This window comes from Geotrypetes seraphini, chromosome 9 (assembly GCF_902459505.1).
Source record: "Geotrypetes seraphini chromosome 9, aGeoSer1.1, whole genome shotgun sequence".
Lineage (NCBI taxonomy): Eukaryota > Metazoa > Chordata > Amphibia > Gymnophiona > Dermophiidae > Geotrypetes > Geotrypetes seraphini.
In genome coordinates, this window is record NC_047092.1 from 118,412,479 (window position 1) to 118,426,579 (window position 14,101).

The 14,101-nt window shown below is 44.9% G+C and overlaps 1 protein-coding gene across 5 annotated transcripts in view; it reads right to left on the reverse strand.

Annotated features, from left to right (window-relative positions):
• CROCC2 (ciliary rootlet coiled-coil, rootletin family member 2) overlaps window positions 1-14,101 on the reverse strand; it is a 993,480-nt gene that overhangs the window by 640,851 nt on the left and 338,528 nt on the right. For all 5 annotated transcript variants that reach the window (XM_033959482.1, XM_033959484.1, XM_033959480.1 and 2 more), the window contains one exon: window positions 4,998-5,104. In XM_033959482.1, coding sequence (XP_033815373.1) covers window positions 4,998-5,104 — 107 coding nt within the window. The remainder of the gene's footprint in view (window positions 1-4,997; window positions 5,105-14,101) is intronic.

Here is a 14,101-nt window from a genome sequence, read left to right on the forward strand (position 1 = left end):
TGTTTTGTTTGGAATCATGGCGGTGGAAGCAATTAAGCGCTGTTCACAGTTTGGTAAGTGCTGCACGCCATTGGGAGTGTGTTCTGCCGCTTGCTCAGGGGACGCAGCGGTGGCTTTGTTAAGTCCGGAGTGCGCGCTGGCTCCATGCATGAAAGACACACTTGGGGATAAGAAGGCGGCACTCTCGTAGGTGGTAGAGGTGTGTCGTTCTAGTTGGACAGGGGCTGTTGGTGAGTTAAAGATGCAGGGAGAGGCAGATGTGGAGCATATGCTGGCAGGCATGCTGCCTTTCTCTCCAGAGTTTATCCTTTTGCTGCTGCTTCCCCGAACCAGGCCTGGCGCGTACAAGTGCCAGGCCCACAAGACTTCACTTCCGACGTCAATTCTAACATCGAGGAAGAAATTCTAGGTCAGCCAGCCAGCAACTGGCTGGCCCAGAACTTCCTCTCTGTCAGAATTGACGTTGGAGGTTAAGTTTTGTAAGTCCAGCGCTTATACACGCCAGGCCTGGCTTGAGGAAGCAGCAGGGAGAAAATGATTGCAAAGGCAATGCGATCAATCTCGCGTTGCCTTGGTGATCTACCGGTCAATTGTGATCGACCTATTGGGCACCCCTGTTGTAGAATCTCACCTTATGATTTTCAAGTTTCTTATATCTTTGCTGGTAGGAGGTGCATAATCTTCCTCCTATTCAGCACAGTTACTTACCGTAACAGTTGTTATCCAGGGACAACAGGCAGCTATTCTCACATATGGGTGATGTCATCCATGGAGCCCCGATGCAGACTGTCTCGAAAGCATATTTGCCTGTAGAAACTTCAGAAGTTTCGAGTCAGCCGCACTGCACATGCGCAAGTGCCTTCCCGTCCAGCACAGGGCTAGTCTCTTCAGTTCAGAGAGCTAGCAGAGAAGCCAACCATGGGGAGGTGGGTGGGTTGTGAGAATAGCTGCCTGCTGTCCCTGGATAGCAACTGTTATGGTAAGTAACTGTGCTTTATCCCAGGACAAGCAGGCAGCCTATTCTCACATATGGGTGACTTTCAAGCTAACCAGAATGGGATGGTGAGAGCGTTGGCAACTTAGGAGAATAAATTTTGTAATACTCTCTGGCCAAAATGGCCATCCCGTCTGGAGAAAACATCCAGACAATAGTGAGAGATGAAAGTATGAACCGAGGACCAGGTGGCAGCTTTACAAATTTCCTCAATAGGAGTGGATCTGAGGAAAGCTACTGAAGCCGCCATGGCTCTGACTTTATGGGCTGTGACTCGACTCTGTAGATGTAGTCCAGCCTGGGCATCACAGAAAGATATACAAGCAGCCATCCAGTTGGAAATGGTACGCTTAGAGATTGGATGTCCCAACTTGTTTGGATCAGAGACAAAAAGTTGAGGAGCAGTTCTGTGTGGTTTGGTGCGTTCCAAGTAGAAGACCAAAGCACATTTACAGTCCAGAGTATGAAGAGCAGATTCTCCAGGGTGAGAATAAGGCTATGGAAAAAACACTGGAACAACAATTGATTGGTTGAGATGTAATTCTGAAACCACTTTAGGTAATAATTTAGGATGAGTACGAAGGACCACCTTGCATTGATGGAATACCATGAAAGGTGGATCAGCAACTAAAGCTTGCAGCTCACTGACTCTTCGAGCAGATGTGAGAGCAATGAGAAAGACCACTTTCCAAGTGAGATACTTCAGCTGAGCCGTAGACATTGGTTCAAATGGAGGCTTCATCAATTGAGCAAGAACAACATTGAGATCCCAAACCACTAGAGGCGGTTTGAAAGGAGGTTTGACATTGAAAAGTCCTTTCATAAATTTGGGAACCACCGGATGAGCAGAGAGGGGTTTCCCTTCAATAGGCTGATGAAAAGCAGTAATTGCACTGAGATGGACTTGAATGTAGACTTGAGGCCAGAAGCAGACAAGTGCAAAAGATAATCCGACAGAAGCCAAAGAGGTATCTCGAGGCTGCATCTCATGAGAGATGTACCACATAGAAAATCTAGTCCATTTTTGGTGGCAGCATTGTCTAGTGACAGGCTTTCTAGAAGCCTCTAAAATACCTCTTACAGGTTGAGAAAACTGAAGAGGAGTTATGTTGAAAGGTACCAAGCTGTCAGGTGCAAAGACAGCAGGTTGGGATGAAGTAGAGATCCTTGACTCTGTGTAAGCAGAGATGGAAAAACTGGTAGAAGGTATGGCTCCTTGCTGCTGAGTTGAAGTAGAAGGGAGTACCAAGGTTGTCTCAGCCACCGAGGAGCTATCAGAATCATGGTGGCATGATCGTTCTTCAACTTGACTAGAGTTTTGAGAATGAGGGGGAATGGAGGAAATGCATACAGGAAGAGATTCGTCCATTTCAGTAGAAAAGTATCTGCCTCGAGGAGATGAGGAGAATATATCCTGGAGCAGACATGAGGCAGTTTGTGGTTGTGGAGAGATGCAAAGAGATCTATCTGAAGACTTCCCCACTCTGAAAAAATGTGAAGAGGTGAGGAATTGAATATCCATTCGTGAGGTTGCAGAAGACGACTCAAATTGTCCACCAAACAGGTTTTCGCTCCTTGGATATAGACAGCTTTTGAAGGAGTTTGGGACTGGTTTTTCTGAGTCTTGAACTAAGTTTTCTCCTTAATAAAAATGCTGAATTATGTTTAATTGCAGACCTGACTTATCTCATGTTGTAGCCTGACTACACTGGATGTTATAGCTTGGGTGTTAGCTTCTTACTGTGTATGCTGAGATAACCATATTGCATTTCACCCTCCTGGACAGCTAACAGAAAGACTGCAGGGCTTAGATAAGTGACCTGCTTCCTATAGGACTATAAGGTTAACCCCTGAACCAATAATAAGTGCGAGCTTAGGACCAATGATTGTTAAGAAAATGTAGCAAAAGTAACAAATAAGAAGTTGCATCTAGCATTCAGTTGTCCAGCCAAAAAATGCATAAATATCGTTGTAATTTCCTGGTTTTGGCACTTCTGAAGCTACCAGCTTGGGGGCTCAGGAGTTCGCATATGCTGAATAAAACACCTGTGCTTTCTTCAAGTCTCTAAGTTTTGTGGCTGACCAAAGTGACCTTTCACTTTCAGGAAGGCGTTGTGGAGGATTGCCCTTCAGAGCTTCTTGACAAAGGGAGGGAGATCCCGTGCCTCCCTGTTTGTTGACATAGTACATGGCGACTTGATTGTCCGTCTGAATGAGGACTACCTGGTCGTGAAGAAGATATTGAAAAGCTTTGAGAGCATTGAAAATCGCTCTGAGTTCCAACAGATTGATGTGACACTGACGATCCAAGTTGGACCAGTGGCCTTGAGTACGGAGATGAGCCCCCCAAGCATAGGTCGAGGAAATCTGAAATGAGGACCTTCTGATGAGGGAGCATTTGAAACAGCAAGCCTCTGGAGAGATTGGAAGAGAGCATCCACCAGCGGAGAGACTGTTTCAACGAAGAAGTGACTGTAATGTGTCGAGAGAGTGGTTCGCAAGCCTGCGTCCACTGAGATGCCAGGGTCTACTGAGGAATTCTGAGGTGAAGTTTGGCAAAAGGAGTCACGTGCGCTGTGGAGGCCATGTGACCTAGGAGTACCATTATGTGTCTCGCTGAGATTGAAGAGCAGGAAGACACTGCATGACAGAGTTGAAGAGCATCCAGACGTTGTTGAGGAAGGAATGCTCTGAGTTGGATAGTGTTCAGAACAGCTCCGATGAACTGTAGATTCTGAGAGGGCTGAAGTTGGGATTTGGGAAAGTTGATTTTGAATCCCAAGCTTTGTAGGAACCATGTAGTCAGTTGGGTCGCTACAATAACCCCCTGAGATGTTGATGAACCAGTCGTCTAGTTAGGGAAACAGCTGAAGACCATGGTTCCTTAGAGCTACTGCTATCACCACCAGGCACTTAGTAAACACTCTGGGAGATGAAGCCAGACCGAAGGGTAGCACTCTGTATTGATAATACAGATTCCCCATCCGAAATCTGAGGTACTGACGGGAGGTTGGATGAATAGGGATGTGAGTATAAGCCTCCTTGAGATCCAGAGAGCTTAATCAATCGTTCTGATCTGCAGCTTCTGAGGCGTTTTTCCCCTTATTTATGTCTATGAGGAGTTCAATCACTGCATGTCTGGTAATAACAGGGGTCAGGCATTTGAGAGTATAAGCTCCCAGCGCAAACATATAACTGGAGTTTCTTGGAAAAGTTGATTCATACCTAGATGTATGTATTTTCTCTGCAATTGTGATAGTATTCTGTAAAGAAAAGCAAATACCAACTTTTCTTTAGTGAATAAGCTTAAATTTCCAGGGCTTATATCAAGTTCCCAGTTAAAGAATTATCTTCTGATGTGGTAATTGAATAAAGAACCACCTAATTTTAGGGGGCAGTATTATGCATAAATGGTGGTATCTAGTAATTTATAAGCATAAGTAGCTACTTACATGTATAAAAGACCTCTAATAGAATACTGACTAGCAGTTAAGTAGATAGCATGCATTTTGCAAGTGAGCATGTATGTGTATGGTGGAGTATACATATAGGTGGGGGGATGGGATTTGATATACTACCTTTCTGTGGTTGTAATTAAATGGTTTACATATTATATACAGGTGCTTATTTTGCACCAGGGGTAATGGAGGGTTAGGTGACTTGCCCAGGGTCACAAGGTGCTGCAGTAGGAATTGAACCTGGTTCTCAGGCGCACTAGCCACCATGGGAGCAAACCAACTCTTCAAAATTATTGGGAGTGCTATACCCAATGGATGCTACCTCTGCCTGGACACAGTCAAGGAATTTGTTCAATAATGAGGTTGTTCAAGCACCCAGAGCTGGCTCCTATGCTAACTAATAGTCTACTCCTCCACTCCAAACAAAAATGTATACACATTTGTGCATACCTCTGGGCTTGAGTATTTACACCAGCTATGGTTTGATCTGGCTACCCTTCCTGCTCTGTCTTCTCTCCTGTGCCCATTATTGACCCCATATTTACCTTTCTGTGGTAGTGCGGAGTTCCACAAAGTTGCTACGCAGTGAGGCAGCCTGGCGCCAGAGGGTGAGAATGCCGCTGTGCTCATTGCTTAGATATGAGTTGTAACTCTGAGGAGAAAGAAACAAAACATAAATATCTGTGAACATTTATTTCCAAAAAGTGACAAGGAATACAAATGCTGTCTGAGTAGAAATGTACAATCAAAAGTAATATTAAGTGCACAACAAGAGGTTTCTTGCTCCATAACTCATTGAGATATGGGAACACAATACACCATCAGGGCTCAATGCATTCACTGGCCAGCTTGCAAAAGTTTTGGGTTTAAACAACCAGCAAAGGCTCCTGTTTTCCAGAGCTAACCGGGCATATTCAGCAGCATTTAACTATCTACTTTATGGCATTTGAGGGGGTGGAGTCAGCACTTATCTGGCTAAGTGCCAATATTTGGCATTTAATTTGCTAAGATAACCACATAAATAGGACTGCATAAAATATAATTCTATCTTTATGCAGTTCAACTTAGCCAGTTAAGTACTGAATATCTCACTAAACAGCTAGGTTTTTATCTGGCCACATATGTCCAGATATTTAATGCCAGTGCCCAAACATGGTGCAACATTCAATATCTAAGACTAAAGCTGACAGCAATCAGCAAAACACTGAGTATCACCAGCTGAATACTGGACCTTTATTTTTAAATACTATCCCATTTTCCACTTTCCTCAGCTGGCTGGTGGGGGTTTTAAAATCCCACTGCTAGAATGCAAACCTAAAAGGGGATTCAAAGAACATAAGAATACCCATAAAATTTTGAGTTTGGAGAAGTTGGAAACGGATGAAACATCAATGATGTTTGACCTTACTAGCAACAGAACTGTGGCAAGCCTAGGCGATAAACTGTTTTTTGAAGACAACTGGAAATGAAAAGAACCATTTTACTCTTGTTCTCTCATTTGGAGAATGCTATCAAACTGAGGCCTGTAGTCATTTTTAAAAGGAAGACATTGCCAGAAAATGTCAATTTCCACCACGAATTACTGTGCATGCACATGCCAAAGGTTGAATAGATGAAGAAGGAACCAAAATATGGCTTGATGAGATTTGGAATAGACGATAGAGTATTGAAGAAAAAAACCCATCATTGTTTGTTTGGGATGTGTTTACAGTTCACTTATCTGAAGACATCAAGATGAAGGGAAAATCTCTTCAGACTACACTGGCAGTTATACCAGGCAGTCTTACATTTGTTTTACAACCGCTAGATGTTTATTTGAATAAATCTTTCAAGGATTATGTACAAAAGATGTGGCATGAATGGATGTCCTCTGGTGAAACTGCAAAGTGGGTCAGAGATTTATTTTTTTATTTTATTTATATTCCGCATATCCTACAATGCTTGGGAAGACATTCCAGAAGATAAGGTTCAACATGCTTTCAAAAAATGTGGTATAAGGGAGGAAGTGACGTCATCGTGGCTGATGGCAGCCTAGAGCGATAGCTCCGCGGACCCCCGTGCTGTTTTTGGCGATCTTCGCGCGATTTCGCGTGCCTGCACTGTCTGCCTCCCTCAGCTTGTTTGTGAAGCTGCACTGCTGCGTCTAGATGGCGACGCGAAAAAAACAAACGGATATTAAAACGTTCTCCTCACCGATCCCGAATGGGCCTCTTAAACCTGGCTCTAAAATGGCGCCCGATCCGGCCGCGGCTGCGGAGGGCCCACCTGCTGATGCAACGCTGCCGACTCTACAGCTGGAGATGCGTGGTTGGTTCCAGGAACTGAAATCTGAAATCTCTGCAGTTCGAGCTGATATCCATGCTGTTGTTGCTGAGCTAAAACGAGAGGTGGGTGAAATCGGGAATCGGGTGGGAGAGACGGAAGTTACAGTGGAAGCACATGGCTCTGAAATATCACAGCTGAGAGACAAGATTGCAGCGCTGGAGGAAAAAGCTGATGTGAGCACCCTTAAGCTGGAGGATCTGGAGAATCGCTCCAGACGGTGCAACCTTCGCTTTCGGGGTGTGCCAGACACTGTTTCTGACCCTCGCTGTATGGAGGTGATTGATCATATATGTATACAGGCACTAGAGACTGCTGGCTTGCCTGTGGAAGTGGGTAAACCATTGCTGGATAGGGCACACCGCATCCCTGGCCCTCGTGATGTGAATCGCCCTCGTGATGTTGTGGCTTGTTTCCATCGCTATATGGATAAGGAACATGTGCTTAGGGCGGTGAGGCGCTCGGGGGGAACCGTTAAATGGGAAGAAGCGGACATTGATGTTTATCCTGATATAGCTCCAGCAACTCTGGCCCGCCGTCGCACATATAGAGACTGCACCCGTATACTGCAGGAGCGCAGTGTTCGATATAGATGGATTTATCCCATCGGACTGGCTTTTACACATGCAGGCAAGACCTACACTGCAATAACTGTGGCGGATGTTCAGGCTCGAATGGTGGAAGCAAGTTTGATGGCAGCCTCAGAAATGGCTCCACTTCCTCAGAGATCACCTGTGCCCAAACCAGGAAGAGGGCTGGGATGGCAGAGAGTGGCTAGATCGGCTGCAGCTCGTCGCCCTTTGGAGGCGGCTACACCCTCACTCACTTGAACATTTGTATTTGTGCACTGTGATTTAGAAATTTTATGCTGTGACTGTTTTTTCTTCTTTTTGCTGAGCGGCATCTGTCGCGAAGATTGTTTATAGGGCTTGTTCTGGGGGTCCCTTTGTGAACTGTTTCTCTACACTTCCTGTACCATGGTTACCAGGTGCTTTGGTGGCTGGACCATGTGGGATATTGTTGGGGGGTTGGGGGGAGGGGGGGGGTGTTGGTGCTGGGAAAAGTGGTGACCGAGTGCTTTCTTGTATGATTGTATGGAAGAGTGTTTGTATAATGTTTCTCTTAAGGTTACGATTGCAGGGGTTGGTTGATTTGGCTGCTTTGGAACTAATGGTCGATTTGGTAATGATGTGCTTTTTCTTTTCTGGTACAAATGGATAAACTCACTTTGCTATCTTATAATGTACATGGACTGAATTCTCCACAAAAACGACGCTTGTTATTTAAAGAAATGAGCCGCCTGAATAGTGCGGTTGGATTTATTCAGGAGACCCATTTTCAATCTCATTATGAGAAATTGCTTACACACCACAACTATCCACACGTTTTCCTTTCTTCTAATAAGGTCCGGAAAAAGACCCAGGGGGTGGGTATCTTAATACATAAACGTGTCCAGGTGGTATTGAGAGAGGTGGTGCGGGATGTTGAGGGCCGCTACATATTGGTCAAGGCTGAGCTGGATGGAACCTTGTATAGTTTGCTGAATGTCTATGCCCCCAACGCTGGTCAGGGGGCCTTCTTTACACTGCTAGAACGTGTACTGTTGGATCATGTAGAAGGTACTCTCCTTGTAGGTGGAGATTTTAACCTTACTTGCTATCCTCAGGAGGATAATTCAAATTCTTCCATCCGCTACGCTAGAAGCGACAGAAGAGCTTTGCTGCGCTTCCTGCGTAGGCATGATTTGATAGATGTGTGGCGTTATTTACATCCAGGCACGCGAGATTACACATTTTATTCATCGAAACATAATTCATATACTAGAATTGATATGTGGATGCTACCTCGTATTGCTTTGCCTCGAGCCCTGGCCTCCAGTATTGAACCCCGGGTGTGGTCAGATCACGCTCCTTTGACTCTGGAGTTACAGATTGGACAGGTTAGAGGCGGCCGTCGCATGTGGCGTATGAATGACTCTTTGTTAAAAGATCCCAATACCTTGACTCTTTTAGAGACTGATGTCGAGGAATTTTTTGAATTCAACGACATAGCAGGCATTGATGTTACCATTCTTTGGGAAAGTTTTAAAGCTACCCTTAGGGGTTGTTGTATCTCGAGGGGGTCGTACAGAAATCAATGTCGAGTGGCTCGCAGATTAGAACTAGTGTCTCGCCTTCGACGCCTAGAGAATGCTCACAAGAGAGCCCCGTCGGTGGCTGGGGGGGTTGCGTTGACGGAGTGCCGGAGAGATTTACAAGAACTTGATTTAGAGGGCATGGCTTGGGCCCTGCAGAGGCGGAAACAACAGTTTTTTGAATGGGGTGGTAGGGCAGGCCGCTTGTTAGCTGCACAGATCAAGCAAATTCAAGCACAACACTCCATAACTCGGATTCGTAATGATTCGGGTCAGCTTTGTGTGGATGATGGGGACATCCATCAGGCTTTTTTATCCTTCTATCAGACTCTGTACACTCCGGAAATTGAATCCACGGAGGGGGAGATTGATGCTTTTCTATCTAGCGTCACCTTGCCTTGTTTGGCGGAAGTTGATGCGGAGTGGCTCTCTTCCCCCATTCAACCCGCTGAGGTGGTAGCGGCTATACGTCATCTGGCTGCTTCCAAGGCACCGGGTGTTGATGGCTTTTCCCCCCTGTTTTACAAGAAAATGGAGGCCCATTTAGTCAATCCTCTGACTAGATTGTTTAATTCTTTTCTGGAGGGGGATTGTCTGCCGTATTCGTTTCGTCAGGCAGCGGTCTCCCTTCTTCTTAAACCTGGGAAAGATCCCCTCCTTTGTGGGTCTTACCGCCCTATTTCATTGTTAGGAGTTGATTATAAGCTGTTTACCCGTATTTTGGCAGTCCGGTTGCAACGTTTTCTGCCTTACCTAGTCCATGGAGATCAATGTGGCTTTATTTCAGGGAGGCAACCTGGTGATAATATCCGAAGAGTGTTAGACCTTATTGGAGTGGCCCATCAAAATTCTGTTCCGGCAGTCCTGTTATCAGTTGACGCTGAAAAAGCCTTTGATAGGGTTTATTGGCCGTTTATGTTAGCGGCCTTGAAGAAAATGGGCATTTCGGGTGCTTTTCTACACTGGGTGACTTTATTATATGCTGCCCCGGAGGCTTGTTTAAGAGTTAATGGAAGATATACTGCTAACTTTATGATCCGTAGAGGAACTAGGCAAGGGTGCCCTTTGTCACCACTGATTTTCGCGCTGGTCATGGAACCTTTAGCAGCCTCTATACGTGCGAATGCTGACATTCAGGGAATTGTGGTGGGTGGTGAAGAGCATAAGATTTTATTGTATGCTGATGATATTTTGTTTACCTTGACCCACCCACATCGTTCTTTGACGGAGGCGCTTCGTGTTTTGACTACATTTGGTGTGGTGGCTGGCTTTAAAATTAACATCGAAAAATCTGAATTGCTTAACGTTTCCCTTCCGGACTTGTTGGTGACGGATTTACGTGCTGGGTTCTCGTTTCGATGGGCGGCTAAATCCATTAAATACCTTGGTGTGCGTATATCTAGAAGACTTACTGACCTTTTTGAATTGAATTACCCTCCGTTGCTAAGAACTGTATTTGCTGATCTGGATCGATGGGAAGGATTGAGATTGTCTTGGATGGGTAGGATTAGTGCTTTGCGTATGAATGTGCTGCCTCGTTTTTTGTATCTGTTCTCCTGCCTACCTCTCTCAATTCCTAAACGGTTCTTGCTTAGGCTACAACGGCGGGCCTTTGCTTATATCTGGACACGTAAACCCCCTAGGGTGCGGAGGGAGCGTATGTACTGGGATAGATTACATGGGGGAATGGGTGTTCCTGATTTTTCTACATATTACTATGCATCCCAACTGCAGGGACTGTTTCATTGGGCATATCCCTCCCAGCGCTGGGTCTCACTAGAACAGGCCTTACAGCCTACTTACCCTTTGGCAGCAGTGCCCTGGCTGTCTTTTGATATCCTTCGGGATCTGCAGACTGAGACATCTTATGGGATGAAATGTACTTTGCATGCATGGAGCCGGGTTAGACGAGCTTGGTTCCCACGTCAGCGCTATTTTTATGCCACTCCCATTAGATTTGCCCCTGATTTTCTGCCTGCCAAAGATACTGGGATTTTTCGGCGTTGGGAAATGGAGGGTCTTAGGGTCCTAGGTCAGCTGGTAGTGGGTGGACAACTGGTACCCTTTGCTGCCTTACAATCTATATATGATCTCCCCTCGACTGATTTTTTCGCCTATGTCCAACTTCGAGATTTTATGGTGAAGAGGGTGATCCCGGAGTGGGAAGGGGCAGACTCTGCTTTCTTACAAGTTTTTAGGATGGGATCTGGGGTGGGCCTTATTTCCCGTCTCTATAGGGCTCTTTTATACACTCGACCACAGGCTCACACATATGAACATCGTTGGGAACTCTTGCTGGGGAGGGCTTTGGATTATCGACAATGGGACTGTCTTTATGGTACACTGCTGAGAGTCTCCTTGGCATCTCCCTTAGTGGAGCAGGGGTATAAGATGCTATTTCAGTGGTACCTCACGCCAGAAAAGGTACATCGTTTCTATCATTGTGGGAACGGGCACTGTTGGCGCAATTGTGGGTGTCTGGGCTCCTTTGGGCATGTGTGGTGGGATTGTATTAAGATTGTACCTTTTTGGAAGATGGTTCAGCGACTGCTGATTGATGTGTTACGCTTACCCATCCTAATGCGTATGGAAACATTTTTACTTAACTATCCTTTGGGAAGTTTGGATGTGGATCAGAATCACTTTGTGGCCCTGGTTACTACGGCAGCCAGACTTTTAGTGGCTACATATTGGAAACGGGACTCTTTGCCTTCTCGTACTGAACTGTTACATAAGGTTGACCAAATTTATTTGATGTCCAAATTGACTGCTTTAAATAATGATTCCTGTGGAACGTTTCATCGACAGTGGTCTCGTTATAGCTCCTGGCGAGGTCTACTTTGAAACTCTTCTTATTTTTCTTTTGCATCTTCCTTTGTTTTAGGCTTATATTGTATCACTCGGCGGGGGGGGGTGGGGGGGTTCTGTTGTATCATATGGGCATTGTACTTTTGCTGTTGGCATACTGCCTGTGTACTGTTTTCATTTTGTTTAATAAAAAATTTTAAACTTCAAAAAAAAAAAAAAAAAAAAAAAAAAAAAATGTGGTATAAGCATTGCCATGGCTGACAGTGAAAATGATGTGCTGTATCCACCTTGAACTGCAAGGTATAGGCGGAATAAAAGTCCCTAATGTAATGTAATGTATGAGAACAACAGCAATGATGATAATGACATGGTCTATGCTGATGACATCACAGAAGCTGACTTCTACTGTCTGGGAATTCTGATGATGAGGAATCATCTTTTGAAGGATTGTAAATCATTGATGACTAAAGCTACATTGTGAAGTTAATAAATGTGTTAAAATTTGGGGCAGGGGGATGGGGTAGGGGACAGGGGGATTATGGTGGGAGGATTTGTTTATGTAAACTAATATTATTGAAACTGCTGTTATTGCAAACTTTGTGTGGTTTTATACTAATAAAAATATTTAATGTTAAAAAAAATTGTGTTAAAATTTATGGCAAGGATGTCTAGTCTTTGTAGACTGGTTCACCAGGATCATCCAAGTTTCTAATCTCGATTTATATTTGAGTCAACCTTTTTTCCTCCTTTGGGGGGGGGGGAAAGATCAGCTCGGTTTATATTCTGATTGGTTTATATTTGAGTATATATAGTATTTAATTGGATTTTGCTCATATCTTTTTTAGTGGTAGCTCAAGGTTACATTCAACTACCCCTTACGAAAGATCTTGGCAACCATTTACAAGGCCACTTACAAGGAGCAGGTGTGAAGGGTTTAACTCCTGCCCCAACAACCCAATTAAGACCATCAATGATACAGATAGACCTGGAAGTCCTAATTAGACCCCAGGGGGGTCTCGTTCTGGGAGGGAAGGTTTTGATTCTTGTGTGCTGGGAAGAGGGGTTTAGGAGGGAGAGCTTTTTTGGATTCCAAGAGGCTAATCAATGCTTCTTTAAAAAAAGTACAGTTACTTACCGTAACAGGTGTTATCCAGGGACAGCAGGCAGCTATTCTCACATGTGGGTGACGTCATCCACGGAGACTGGAAGCGGACAGCCTCACAAGCAGATTTGCTTGCAAAACTTTAAGAAAGTTCACAACTGCAGCACTGCAAATGCGCGAGTGCCTTCCCGCCCGACGTAGGGCGCACGTCTCCTCAGTTCAGATAGCTAGCTAAGAAGCCAACCATGGGAGAACCATGTGAGAATATCTGCCTGCTGTCCCTGGATAACACCTGTTACGGTAAGTAACTGTGCTTTATCCCAGGACAAGCAGGCAGCATATTCTCACATGTGGGTGACCTCCAAGCTAACCAGAATGGGATGGTAGGAGGGTGACCTCCAAGCTAACCAGAATGGGATGGTAGGAGTGTTGGCAATTTAGGAGAATAAATTTTATAAAACTGCCTGGCCGAAATGGCCATCCCAGCTAGAAAAAGAATCCAGACAATAATGAGAGGTGAAAGTATGAATCGAGGACCAAGTGGCAGCTTTGCAGATTTACTCAATAGGAATAGATCTAAGGAAAGCTACTGATGCCGCCATGGCTCTGACTTTATGGGCTGTGACTTGACCCTGTAGATGCAGTCTAGCCTGAGCATAGCAGAAAGAGATGCAAGTAGCCATCCAGTTGGAGATGGTATGCTTGGAAATTGGATGTCCTAACTTGTTTGGATCAAAAGAGACAAAAAGTTGAGGAGCAGATATGTGTGGCTTATTGCGTTGCAAGTAGAAAGTCAAAGCATTCTTACAGTCCAGAGTATGAAGAGCTGTTTCTCCAGGATGAGAATGAGGCTTTGGAAAAAACACTGGAAGTACAATGGATTGGTTGAGATGAAATTCTGAAACCACTTTAGGTAAGAATTTAGGATGAGTATGGAGGACCACCTTGTCATGATGGAATACGGTGAAAGGTGGGTCCGTTACTAAAGCTTGTAGCTCACTGACTCTGCGAGGAGACGTGAGAGCAATAAGAAAAACCACTTTCCAATTGAGATATTTGAGATGAGCCGAAGCCATTGGTTCAAAGGGAGGCTTCATCAATTGAGCAAGAACAACTTTGAGATCCCAAACCACTGGAGGCGGTTTGAGAGGTGGCTTGACAATGAAAAGTCCTTTCATAAATCTGGAAACCACAGGATGAATAGAAAGGAGTTTCCCTTCTATAGGCTAATGGAAAGCAGCAATTGCACTGATATGAACTCGAATAGATGTGCATTTGAGGCT